Raw genomic sequence first — 13,285 nt, forward strand, 5'->3', positions numbered from 1 at the left:
TAGCATCACATACAGCAAGTTTCATAAAGTCCACACAGTAGGAGGTGAATTAAGCCTCTAGATATCAATGGGTTCAGATCACCCTCAGCGTTCCTCCATGACTCTTTTTACATGATATTTGAATAGTACTTTATTCTTTTCAAAAAGTCTTTTCATTAAGTATATCATTTGAATTTTTAAATACTTCCACGAAGTAACGAATGAATTAGTAATAGTTCCATTTTACGGATGCACTTAATTGCGACCTGTGGAGTTTAAATGATACCCCTGGGATCTCACAGTAAGTGAGTAGCAGAGTTGGACCAGACAGTACATTTTGGGACCTCTTTCTGTATCACAAGGCTATGCTAGGTGTTAGGAATACACTAGTGAATAAAGTGAAAGCTTATCCTCTAGATCAGTGGTTCTCAACCAGGGACAATTTTGCCCCCAGTGGACATCTGGCCATGTTTGGAGACATTCTGGACTTTTACTATAGGATGGGTGTGACTGACATCTAGTGTGTAGTGGCCAGGGATGCTCTTACAGCCTACGGTGCACAGGACAGCCCCCATGACAAAGCATTGCCTTGGCCCATCGAAGTTGAGAACCTCTGCTCTGGATTCAGCTCCAGGATGATGGACTGTGAAGAATCTATAGGAAATAACACCAGAGAAGATTGTGGAGATGAATTTGCAGCTGATGACAGAGACTTAAACACCAAGTTGAGGAGTATGAATTTTATCCTGTAGACCAGGGACTGGCAAACTATGACCAGGAGACCAAATCCAGCTCTTAACTGGCCCCCATCTCAGATCTGCTGTGGGTGAAGAGCTGGCTTCCTAGATGTGACCTGGGCAGTGGTACCAGGCCTCACTCTCAGAAGTGCCCTGTGTGGGATTGAATGCTCTGCTGTTGCCTTCATGAAATTCTTAATACTCTTTTGAATGAGAGTTTCTGCATTTTCATTTCACACTGAACCCTGAAAGTTAGGTAGCCGGTCCCATGTGGGTGTTCTAGTCTGGAAGTAAATCCTCCATGAGATTACAGAGGTGTAGAAAAATTGGGCTCCTAGCTTACCTCACCTTTCACCTATTTGCACAGAGATCCTCACCGTTTTAAAAAGCCCATGATTGTGCCCTTTGGAAGTAGAACTTAGAAACTGCCATTAGCAGGTATAGCAGTTTTCCACAGAGCAGTTCTATGCTTCTTTGCATCTCTGCAGCTACCAGGTAGGAAATTAATAATTATAGGGTGATAAAAATGGGGTACCAACACCTGACTTTCAATGGGTAACTGGAATTACCCAATCCAAGTTCAGTGCATTTACCTCCAACTAAGGGATTCAGACCCAAAGAACCCCTACAAAAACCGAGGTCCTTCTTCCAACAGTGGAAGTATCAGTGGTTTAGGACCACTGAGTTGACACATTAGAGAATCTGGTGCACCAAGATGGTTTTAGGCCTAAGGGATGTCATTTACTGAATTTAAAATGTTGAATTAAATAATGAGAAAGTTATTTCCTTCCCCAATCCTTTCAGTCATTCTTACTACCTGAAGGAGGAGGACTTAATTGGTCTTTCACATCTCTACATGACTTACTAACTGCCACTTTAAACGAAGAGAGAGCAGACCTCAGACTCAGACCCTCTAGCAAGTCGTAGTATCCAGTTAAACTTGAATCTATTTAGCTTTTATTCATTGTATTTTTGTTCAATTATCTTCCATGTATGATAAATGACACTGGTTTCCAATTTACAGTAAGGATATAAAGCTTCATTTTTAAACATATAGGCCTTTAAATAAAAATATACATCAACTAAAAAGAAATTAAATACAACACTGTACAAATGACCCACAGATGTACTTTAAACTGAGAAGGTGATACAGGAATAAGTGCACCATTAATGACACTGCTATTGCTATTGTAAGAGGGCTTTATCAAAGAAGCCTGGTTCAATTCAGAGGCAAGCCGTATAGCATTCCGCCTTGTGGGTCATCCGCCTCCAATTCATATAAGTTTTAGTTATTACTACCCATAAATCATACACTGTTCTATTTGGCACACACTCAGTAGAAAGTCATAAAAAAAATCACCCTGCAAAGTAAAACAAATACTATAAACCTAAAGAAGGTAACCAGTAGAAATGATAATCCAAATAACCTTATTAGGCAGAAAGTTGCTTTCTTCAAAAGGTCAACAATACACACTCACCATTTATAAGTATAAATGTGAAATCAGCTATATAAGAAAATGAAAAAAACACCATGTACCCTCCTAATAATAATATACAGAGGAAGCCACTTTATTTTAATGATAGCTAATTTGATCAGAGGGCTGTCTCATAAGACTAATGGAAAGGAAATCGGTTGGTTTGAAATTACTGCAAGGTAAAAGTGGGTATGAACTATGGACAAAATATTTACATTAAAATAACCTGCTAAATCTCTTGAAAATTTTTTTCTGTTATTCAATTTTACTTATTCTGAAGATGTACTTTGGAGAAGTGGTACTTTGTTTCTGTCAGTTCAAATTTCTCCAAATTTCATACTAAAAAAACAAACAAAAAAAACCTGCAGGGTGTTTTGGGGATTTTGTTTGTTTCAAATTTCTCCTCAAAATCTTGGCATTTCTTTTATTAGCGAAAGTCTTGTGTATAATTGAACCACTATGAATTCTAACAGATAAGAATTAGTCATAAGAGTTTAACAAGCTAGTTATTCAGTAGCTCTATTCAGTAGCCAAGAATAATAAATATATTTTATTTATTATATTATATATAAATATATAAATAAATAACATATAAATTATATATTATTAAATAATAAATATATTTTCATATTTTTTCAGAAATACAACAGGCATAAATTATTTTCAAAGTATAAACTAAAAATTATTAAAATGCATATACTTGACAAATTAGTGACACTGTCATATACGGATTCATTCATGTATACTAAAGTCACATCATACCCATCTAGGTGTGTGTAAACCCAGAACACACACTCACACACACAGAGCCGTGGTGACAAGGTCCAAACAAATGGTTAATCATTGCGTTTGAAACTTCTTTGACTATGGCAATCAAACAGGACATCACCAGGACTTCTAGGCTGGAAGGCTATAGATCTCCCCAGGTGTTCAGCATAAGAGCCACAGCAATTGAGGGTGTGTTTCTCAATTAAACAACAAGTATTCACTAAATATATATTATACAGGTGGCACTTGGCCCCTCACAATGGATACAAAGATTGATGTATGTGAGGGGTCCTATTTTTTAGGAACTTACAGTCCAGCTGCACAGTCAAAACACACTCATGAAAAAGAAGACAGCATAAGACAGAAAGTGTTAAATAAATGGCAACACTGTGCTCTCAGAGTTCAAGGACAGATCTCACCAAATGAAGTAGGCAATTTGGCCCTGTACACATTTGCTCCTGAAAACCCAAAGTCGAGCCATTAATCCCAGTGTTTTCACTTTCTTTCCTCTCATTAAACTTTACATTTTATTTATGATATACTGGCCCAAAGAAAGCAATCTCAGAAATGCCCTTTTAAAGAAGACAGATAGCATGTACTTATGGTCCCAGAGATATTTCCATTCTGAAAGCAGGTATCTTGTTAAGTCAAAGAGACCATCCCAAAATGGGGGGACTGGGCAGGAAAGCTGGAGGATGGGTAGAAGGAGAGTGTTTTGAGGTCAGATGGGCTGTGGTCCTCCTGTCTGGCCACCCGGTCATTCGCCGTCAGCCTGTGAGTCAAGCCAGCTCTGGTTACCAAGCAGTTTGCTGCTCTGTTGCTTAGTGACTTGAGCCTGCAGACCATCATTTCCAGCTGGCTCTTCTGGAACCGAACCTTAATAGATTTCTGACTTAATCTTTTCTTCAGAGCTCAAGCCTTTCATGCCTTTCTCTCTGAATCACTGAAAATAAAATTATCCTCTGATTGGTTTTGTCTTGATGCCAGTCTTAGTCTAAAACTACTCTAAAACAGAATGTTTTCTGTTGACCTTAAAACCTTCCTTCATCAAGGACATAGATTTCTCCTCCACATACACATATTTTTGTCAAAAAAAAAAGTCTACATTCATACAAGCCACAGGTGTGAAACAAATAAACTGAGATTCCACACTAAGAAAGGGTCTGTTCCTACCCTTCTGTTAACTAACCACCATTCTGTGGAAGTCATTGAATATTCACTGTTGCAGCTTTGATATACAAGCTGGGTAGGGAAATAAATGTGAATGTGATTCTTAGCCCAAAGGAAGGTAATGCTGAAAGAATACATGGTGGAAAGTTAGGCAAACCTGAGTTTAAGTTTTAAGTCAACTCACTTCATGGCTGCATAGCTGAATGATCTTGGGTATGTACCAATTTCTCTGGCCTTGGCATGTGTATGTGTAAAATACAGCTAATAATACTTAAATGCAACCGTGTTTGTTTTGAAAGGTTAATGTACATAAAGTATCTGACACACAGCAGGAGATAAATCATTATTGCCTATGTTATAATAAGTCTAAGATTATAAAGTTATGTTATTATGAACCTAAAGTTTTTAGTCTAAAATGAAATTAAACAATTTGGTCTCATATCAACTCAAGATCTCATTTTGAAAATAAGTACTTCATTTGAAATAGCTGGACAGCATTTATGTCCTTAAAATTGAACATGAATGATTTTTTCCTGTTTTTTATATATAGTAGAAGAGATTGGTGTGTTAAGATGGTATATAATTGAAGATACAGTAAAAAAAAATTTGAATTTTTATTATTATCTACAGATTTCCACGTTTCCTACCCTAAATCATGGCTTCCAGATGGTGTCCTAGAGTGAATACCACCAATGCTTTCATTCTGAAGGTCCTGCAGCCTTTTTATGAACCACAGAATTATTAAAGCACTCTGTCCCCTGTTTTTACCCACGAGGCATACACCTCACTAGCTCACAACAGCAAGTTGGAACTTCTTTTTAATTACTTATCTTAAATGTACTGTGGTTTGTTATCACTTTGTAAATTTAGTCAGTTTCTTACTTGTAAATATCAAATGCCTCTATAGCCATATGACTTATGAATAAAAAGTCTACAATTCAAAAAGGTTGAGTAACTAAGGTCAAATATGAAGTGGCCACAGAGCTGGAAATACATGGCTTCCCCTATGCTAAACTCCTCACAGTTTAAAAACATGATTTTTTTCCAAAAGCAAAACCATTAAAAAACAATGACATAACTTTGTCACACTGGTGACAATAAAGCTTCTTCCTGAAACTGCTACTTGAAGAACAATTTTGGTAGCTTCCTGTCTAAGGAAAAAAAAAAAGTGCTGAAGCTCTGAAGCTCAATTAATTACCTAACCTCACAGGAGCTTGTTATTTATAAAGAAATTTGTATAAAGAATAACTTCTAAAATTAAAGCTATGATTTAAAAATTATTTTAATGAACTCTGAGATTCAATTTTTTACTTTCTTCTCATTCAGCATTTCTACCAAGTTTATAAAAAAGACTGTGCTTTTGCCTGGAAGTAGTTTCACCACTAGTATTGACAGAATTGACTTTGGCTGGTACAGATACACTTAATCTCTTTTCTCTTTAAGATAAATGTCAAAGGTCACAGAAAGTACATGAGTCATAAATTGCCATGTTATTTCATTGTTTTCTTCATTTTCCTCAGTAACTATTTGTCACATTTTTATTTTGTAATTTCTTAAATATCATAAAGGCAACTGACAAGTTTTTAAGATGAATATCTTCCTGGGGTCTTCTGATTTTAGGAAAGGCTAAGTATGCTTTTCAAAAGTTACAGACACCCTTAACTTGCAGTGCCCCAAGATTCCTGCAGAAGCCGCACAGCCAATTACACCAGAGACACAGCTAAAGACTCAGCCAACTGGCTCCACCTAACCTGCTGGCATTACTTCCTGTTGTGCGTCCCAGAAAATTTCCCCCGGAAACTTCCCCACCTCCTTGTATCACACTATAACCACAGCCCACCTCTGGGTTCCCAGCTCCTAGGAGAGCACCAGCAATGCCCTTCTCTGGGTATCCTCACCATAAGGGAGGAGATAACCTTAAAATTAAGTCAGGCCAATGTAGGAGAGTTGGAACAAAGAAGAAAGAGTCTCAAACAGAACACCTAAATAATAGCTTTGAAAATCTACTTGGGTGTGTGTGGCGGTGTGTTTGTGTGTGACCTATAAACTCTCTAAATGGCTGGATTTCTTCTTTATAGGTGATAAAGGGTTTCTGGATCCTTCTGTAACTTGAAGAAAATTTATAGTGTATTTCTCTCTTAAACAACAACCATGAGAGCAACTGTAGTTGCTGCAGAAATTATGGCTCAAGAAAGCAAATGTTTACTTTTAAACATGAGCAATTTTATACCCAATGCCAAGTAAAGAGAAATTTATAATAAACAAAAATTATAGCCCAAAACATTTATCTAGCTCCCTGAAATTCTTTAAGATTTTCTAAAAGTCTCCTGAAAAATGCCTTTCAAAAATCCACCTAAAGAAATTATTTTGTTGTTTAAGGACGTTACTAACTGCTTCTTCTACCTTTGGATATGTTGTAATTAAAAACACACACACATACACAGAAATTTTAAAGATAAGACACATGGTATTACCTGGATAGTATCTTGCCCAAAGAAATCCTATTGCCTAGTATCACTTACACACTCTAGAACACGTTCCTTCATTTGGTACACAGAACCCAGCGTAAAGTAAGGAAAAAAAACTGAAAAATATAAACATTTGCCTGACTGATTTTCCGGAAATAAACTTAACACTGAAAGTTTTCTTCACCAGAAATTCCGCTGACGTTCATGTTGACATCAGAGGGAATTCCCTACGTTCATGTTGACATCAGAGGGAATTCCCTACTCTGATGAAAACAGAGTCTGGTCTATAATCACTAGACTACAAAGTACTAGACATTAAGTAAACATGGTAAAACAAAGTGATGAGAAGCATGAATACAAGAGGGTCCTAATCTAACACACAGCACCAGATCGAACACCAGTGTTAATGAACATTAGCTAGGGATATAATTATTACTAAAAACATTGTCCCATCCACAAACAACTGACAGGGTAACCATTTAAAAATGTAGACATGAGCCTAGAGATTCAGGCTGAGCGACACTGGATTAATGGACACATAATAAAGAAAATATTAGCTTATATAATGACCCTCATTAAGTATCTGTCCCTGTGCAAAACACTTTAATTTACACATAATTGTACTTAATAAAACCACAACACCAAGTGGATACGATTACTATTCCCAGGAAATTGGGTAACAGAGAAACAAGCCTATGTTAAGCAACTTGTTCAAAAATCACAATAGTAAACGGGAAGTCAAAATTTAAACGTAAGTAATCGGACTTCTTCTCAGATGCTCTCTGTCCAAGAGTCCCACGGCACCTGGAGTATTGTATCAATTCAGTAAAATACTCTTTAAATGGGTTGTGAAAATCCAAGTGAAGTCTGGTTAAGAACAACCAGGATCAACCTGATAACTACAGCATATAAACGTGAAATAACCTAGGGTGTATAGTTAAGAGAATAATTTTTTAAAAGCATGATAACACTGACATTACTGATTAATGGATGTGCCAAGATGAATAGAGCAGGGTCCTGGCTCTCTGATGGGTTACTCCAAGCCTCTTGCCTTAAGGGCTAAGTTATGGAAGACGGGAGAGATTCAAGCTGTGGGGTTTTTCAAAGCAGATCCAGGGGGACTTCCCTGGTAGTGCAGTGGTTAAGAAACCACCTGCCAATGCAGGGGACTAGGGTTCGAGCCCTGGTCCAGGAAGATCCCACATGCCGCAGAGCAACTAAGCCCATGCGCCACAACTACTGAAGCCCACGTGCCACAACTACTGAAGCCCACACGCCACAACTACTGAAGCCCGTGCGCCTAGAGCCCATGTTCCGCAACAGGAGAAGCCCCCGCTCGCCGCAACTAGAGGAAGCACACGTGCAGCAACAAAGACCCAACGCAGACAAATAAAAAAAAAGCAGATCCAGGAACCAAGGATGACAATTACAAGGAAGGAGATTTCAACTGTATGTAAGCAAGGACTTCCCAGTCACTAGACTTGTCAAAAAAAATAGAATTGCTCTGTATAATCCTCATCCAGGAGGTATGCAGAGATGTTAAAGGACCAGTCATCATAGATATTACTCTATGAATTTAACTATGGTATAGAGGGTGAACCAGCAGCTGTTACTGCATTGTGACTGACATGGGTGGGCTGTTCACCAGATGTTTTACCTTACTCCTGGCAACGTGGCTGAGATAGGTTTCCCAGCCTTCTTTGCAGTTATATGTGGCCACAGGACTGAGTTCTATCTGGGGAATTCTGGGATAAGTAATGTGTGCACTTCTAGACCTGCCTCATAAAAACTCACAAATGCCATCTTCTGCCATCTTCGGATTCAGCTGAGCCTGGCAAACTTGGAAACCATGTGTTACCAATAGAAGAACCGCAAGATAGTAGAACCTGGCATCCCTGAATTACCCCAGGGCAGGCTAGCTCCCCACAAGACGCAGAAGAAATAAACATTTACTGTGTCAATCCACTAAGATTTGGAGAGTATGTCGTAGAGCAAAATGTTTACCTGAACTTAATCAGATGCCTTCCAATATGATTTTTTCTACTGTAGTGTAAATAATTTGAAACCAAGGAACAGCTCTTGTTCAACTTTGTGATCAGTAGGTACAAGCTAAACACTTTGGACTCTGTAGGTATTAAATATATACATATCGAATGGAAAGGAATATCAAGTATAGGAACCAATATTCTGAGGCAGGAACACACATGGTGTGTATTTAAATGGCGGATCGTTTAATTTAGGAGGAGGGAAGGATTTGACTATGGTTGCGGTAGTAGCAGCAGTTTAGATAGCTATATATATATATATATATATATATATATATATATATATATATATATGCAGCACAATTTGGAATAAATTTTTAAAATTCTGGATCATGCTTAGTCCAAGTAATGAAAGCACAGATGGAACAATATTTGTCGAAAGATGCCTGTGGATATTATGAACGTCTTGTGGCTTGTTGAACCAATAGGAAAATATGAGGCACTCTTTCCAACTCCCTTGCTGGATGCTTTTTTATCCATGAGGGATATTGTCTCCCCTTTGTTACTGAGACTTGGTATCATGATTTTTCTTTTTCATGTCCATTGCTCTTTTGATGCCTCCCTCATCTGCTGGAGACCTGATACACCACAATGAAAGATCAGCAGAAATTGTGACCTTGGAGTTTCTCCAAACAGCATCAGAAAAGGAAGTGCCAGAAATTTCAGAAGAAAGCCTGTTTTCATGAGATTTCCTGCCTTCCTTACATCTCAACATGTCCAAATAGTTCCGATAACCCTCAGCTGAACTCGAGGGTGCTTCACTCAGAAATCAAGTGTCTGAGTGGAGGCTTACTCATTTAGCAACAGGTACAATTAAGGAACTATAATTAAAAAGGCATCTCAACCAAAAGGGACACTGCATACCAGAATTCTGGCCCTGACCCTGTCTGAACTCCAGCCAGCTTTCCTGCTCTGGCATCTGATGCTCCGTCTCAAGCCATCCCTCTCCTCAGAACATCTCCTAGTGTTCATCTATGCCTTTCATTCACTACTTATCTCTGACAAATTCTTTCAATAGTATCTTCCTCAGAGAGAAGTCATCCTTTTCCATCATTTAAGACTGAAAAAAATCAATGTTTGTCTTACCCCCCTTACGAGCATTATATCTAACTAAACTTAGAAATGCCACTTAGTTAAAATCTTGGGGAAAATAAGAACTAAATTTAGAAATGCCACTTAGTTAAAATCTTGGGGAAAATAAGAACACTTCCCCAATCAGAGATCTAGCTATTTAAAATGACAATTCTGAGGTCAGACATTTCTTTGGGTGGGTCCTGTCTTTTATTTCCTTTGTTGCCTATTTTCATCTATGACATGAATGCATTCCTGGGTAGGGCCATGTGGCTTTAAGTTTAGATTTTGATTCTATTTCTTGCTGCTACTTTCCTGGAAGTCTTGATTCTGTTTTTTGGGGGATTTTTGTTTGTTTGTTTGCTTGTTTGGGTTCTGTTTTGTTTGTTTTTTCCATTCCTGGCATACTCTTTCGTGTTCTACAGAAAAGCTGTATAAAAATCATTCAGTTTCTCAACTAACGTGCTCGTTATTTTTTTCTGTTATGTCTGTTCTCTTCACCATAATTTTCATTTTGCCAAAATGTGGAAGTAGTGCATAGAACCTACTACTGCCTAAAATTAACCAACTGTGTATCACAGACCCCTCTTTCTCTGATCATAGCCTAAAATTGCCTCTTTTCAGGCAGAAACACCATAATAAGCTCACACAATGATTTATTTTAGTATTTGTTTTTACAAGAGCATGAAAATATCAAGAATCGTCTAGAAACCTACGTGGTACCATATACCTAAAACAAATTCACCTACTATACAGAAGATAAAAACATTCGTAAAGAAAATAAAAATATTGACAAAATAGTCGAAGAATTCAAATTCAAAGCACATGGCAGCATTACCGAGTACCAGCCTGCAACTTTCTGCACGGTATTCCTAAACCCACTGAAAAGGCGCGTTGAGATTACAAACATATTAAAGTCAGTAGTTAGGAGGGGTTTTACTTGGACACACCATTACACACATACACACACCCACACACACACACTCCATACACATCTCTATTTAATTGGGGATCATGCAGAAAAGAGAACAAACTATGATTTTCCTCTTCTCCTTTCTGGTCCTTTCTTTCCTAGGCTGTTGCAGGACCTGGCAGGACAACTAGCTTAGGAATTCAAAGAAACACCACCACATCGTATAGGGAAAAAAAAAAAAAAAAAAAAACCTGCATTCTTATTTGACATCTGGAATTCAGTTTTCTTGTAGGAACTTGCAATAGGAATTGAACTTTGAGAACCACCCACCTCAAAGGCTCCTATTATCAATCTCAAGGATTCCTGCCCTGACTTGGACATCTGTGGGATTTATTAAGGTAGATTACTTCTGATAAATCACGGGTCAGGAGTGAAGACGAAGACGCTCCCCTCCCTACCCCTAAAGTGAAAAGCGGGAGGCGCAGAAATCACCCAGAGGCACCTGGCCACCATGTCTGATAATCCGTGCAAACCTTACCACGTATGTGCCACTGTGAACCGCCGCTGTTTGGGGATGTTGCTACTGAGAAGCATCCTGCGCAGGAGCCTGGGGGAATTTCTCGGCGAAATCACCGGTGAGAGCTTGGGAGAAACCGATTTCCTTGCCGTCTTGGACTTCTCGTGCTGCAACAGGTTTTCCCGCAAGGATTTCACAAGATCCTCGTTCAGCCAGGGGTTTGGACAATGCGGATTATCCACTTCAGGGACTGTTAAAGTGTCCGGGCTTGCCGTCTGCTGAGCCATTTTCCCAGTCAACTTTGTACAGTTGGCAACGATCCAGGGCAACGTGGTTCCCTGGCCTCTTTCCAGTGATTGCCTTCCTCGGACTCTCGGGGAGATGTCCGGGGAAGCAGGTCGGATCGTGCCGCTGCTAGTTCATTCGGTCGCCTGCCTCAGTCTCTCGGCGGAGACTGGGCTGGGAGTAGAGGAGGCGAGCGCACTCCACGGCGGAAGCCTCTTGAACGTCACCCCTCCTCTGCCGATCCCCTGCCGAAGATCACCGCCGAGCTCGCAGGGCAGAGGAACATGGAGGGAAGCCACGGCGAGCGAGGCTTTTGTCAGCGCTACAAGGCAGCCTGTTAAACTATTGGAACTAATGCGCCGCAGCTGCTCCTGTGACTTCTGCTTATGTACATAAAAAGTCCTGGGGGGAAGGGCTTAACCATCAGATGCCTGCTGCTGGTTGTTTGGCTGGTCTTTCCATTTGCTTATTCCTGAATCCAAAGGAAAGAAAAACTTTGAACTTGACCTTCCTCTCCCGCAAGGTCTGTTTATCTCCCTTCGGTCCGCGTTCATAAAATAAATTGCTAGTCCCTGGTTTTTATAAGGAGAGAATAAACAAACATGAGCTAGACAAGGAGAAATACATCCCTGTTGGCTAAACTCAATCTGATGCACCTTATAAAACAAATCCCAAGAGAATAAAATGAACTCTTTCTTTTCCTCCCTCTTTCTCTCTAGTTAGAAACCAAACAAAAGGTTTCAAAATACTGCATATGGAACACATTACAGGTTGCGTCGTGTTGTTTAGCCTTGCTAATACAGGCCCTTTCAAAGCGTGGAACAACACAAGTTACATACACGAATGGTGTTTGTTATTTCTTTACATTTAAACTTATGATCCCCCAGAGGAACAGACTGTTTTCACAGGGGACTAAAAAAGATTTTAGAGTTTCAATTATTGCTTATGGTATATACATTTTTATTCAATTATAGAAGAAATAAATCTAGCTTTTCATAGTTATTTCCTTAAATGTTTTTAATATAAGATTTTTATTCGTGGTCAGAATAGCTTCAACAAACTTACTCAAAGGAGGTTTAAAATAAAAGAGAAGATATTATTTCTTACCTATTTAGTTTGCCACTGGAGAAAAAATGTAAGTATTACAATAATTCAAGTAAGTAGGTGATAAGGCCTGTTAAATCTCATTATACGGACACCAGAAGTGTAAACCTTAGAACTGAATTTGGAAGGGAATCCAAACCTTTGATTATAGATGTCCCCAGCAGCCTAGTGATGCTACAGACAGCTCAGGATTGAAATCAAATCACATATCTCAGGATCTAAGAAAATATTTTTTAAAAATTTAAAACACAGTAACTTAAGAAGGAGTTAGGAAATGCAGAATAGAATAGTCTGACTGAATTTTTTTTTGGTTTCTATGATTACTATTAGGTCAATTCTAAGAGTTCCTCCTACTGCCTTCCCTGGTTTTTCCACCTTAAGTTTTAATTTCTTGTCTTTAAAATGTTACAGAAAAGGACACTCTGATGTTCTGTTCACAGAAGCACAGGGTCACCACTTGGTGGTGACCACTATAATAATTTAATGAGACACATGTACCATGACTTAATCAGAAAATTTGTTTTATACACACACACACACACACACACACACACTTAAGTAATAATTAAAATGAATAGCCAATTTCTGTAAAATGGGCTGAGGGCCTGACAATTACATTGGAAGTTGTGCAAAACAGGTACGCATAAGCTTACCCTCAAAGGGTTTATAATTTAATGGAAAGGACTACACTATGCTCAGAAAAAGACACCAGAAGCCCTAAAAAGTGAAATTATCAGGGGCAGAAAAATACAG

General features: G+C 38.7%; 1 protein-coding gene across 1 annotated transcript in view; it reads right to left on the minus strand.

Moving 5' to 3' along the window:
* Positions 1 to 12,384, minus strand: part of PDE4D (phosphodiesterase 4D) — a 723,544-nt gene extending 711,160 nt beyond the window's left edge. Inside the window, exon 1 of the mRNA XM_079918757.1 lies at positions 11,165 to 12,384. Within this exon, the coding sequence (XP_079774883.1) occupies positions 11,165 to 11,430 (266 nt within the window). The 5' untranslated portion in view covers positions 11,431 to 12,384. The remainder of the gene's footprint in view (positions 1 to 11,164) is intronic.
* Positions 12,385 to 13,285: the final 901 nt, after the last annotated feature.

This window comes from Stenella coeruleoalba, assembly GCF_951394435.1.
Source record: "Stenella coeruleoalba genome assembly, chromosome: 3".
Classification (NCBI taxonomy): domain Eukaryota; kingdom Metazoa; phylum Chordata; class Mammalia; order Artiodactyla; family Delphinidae; genus Stenella; species Stenella coeruleoalba.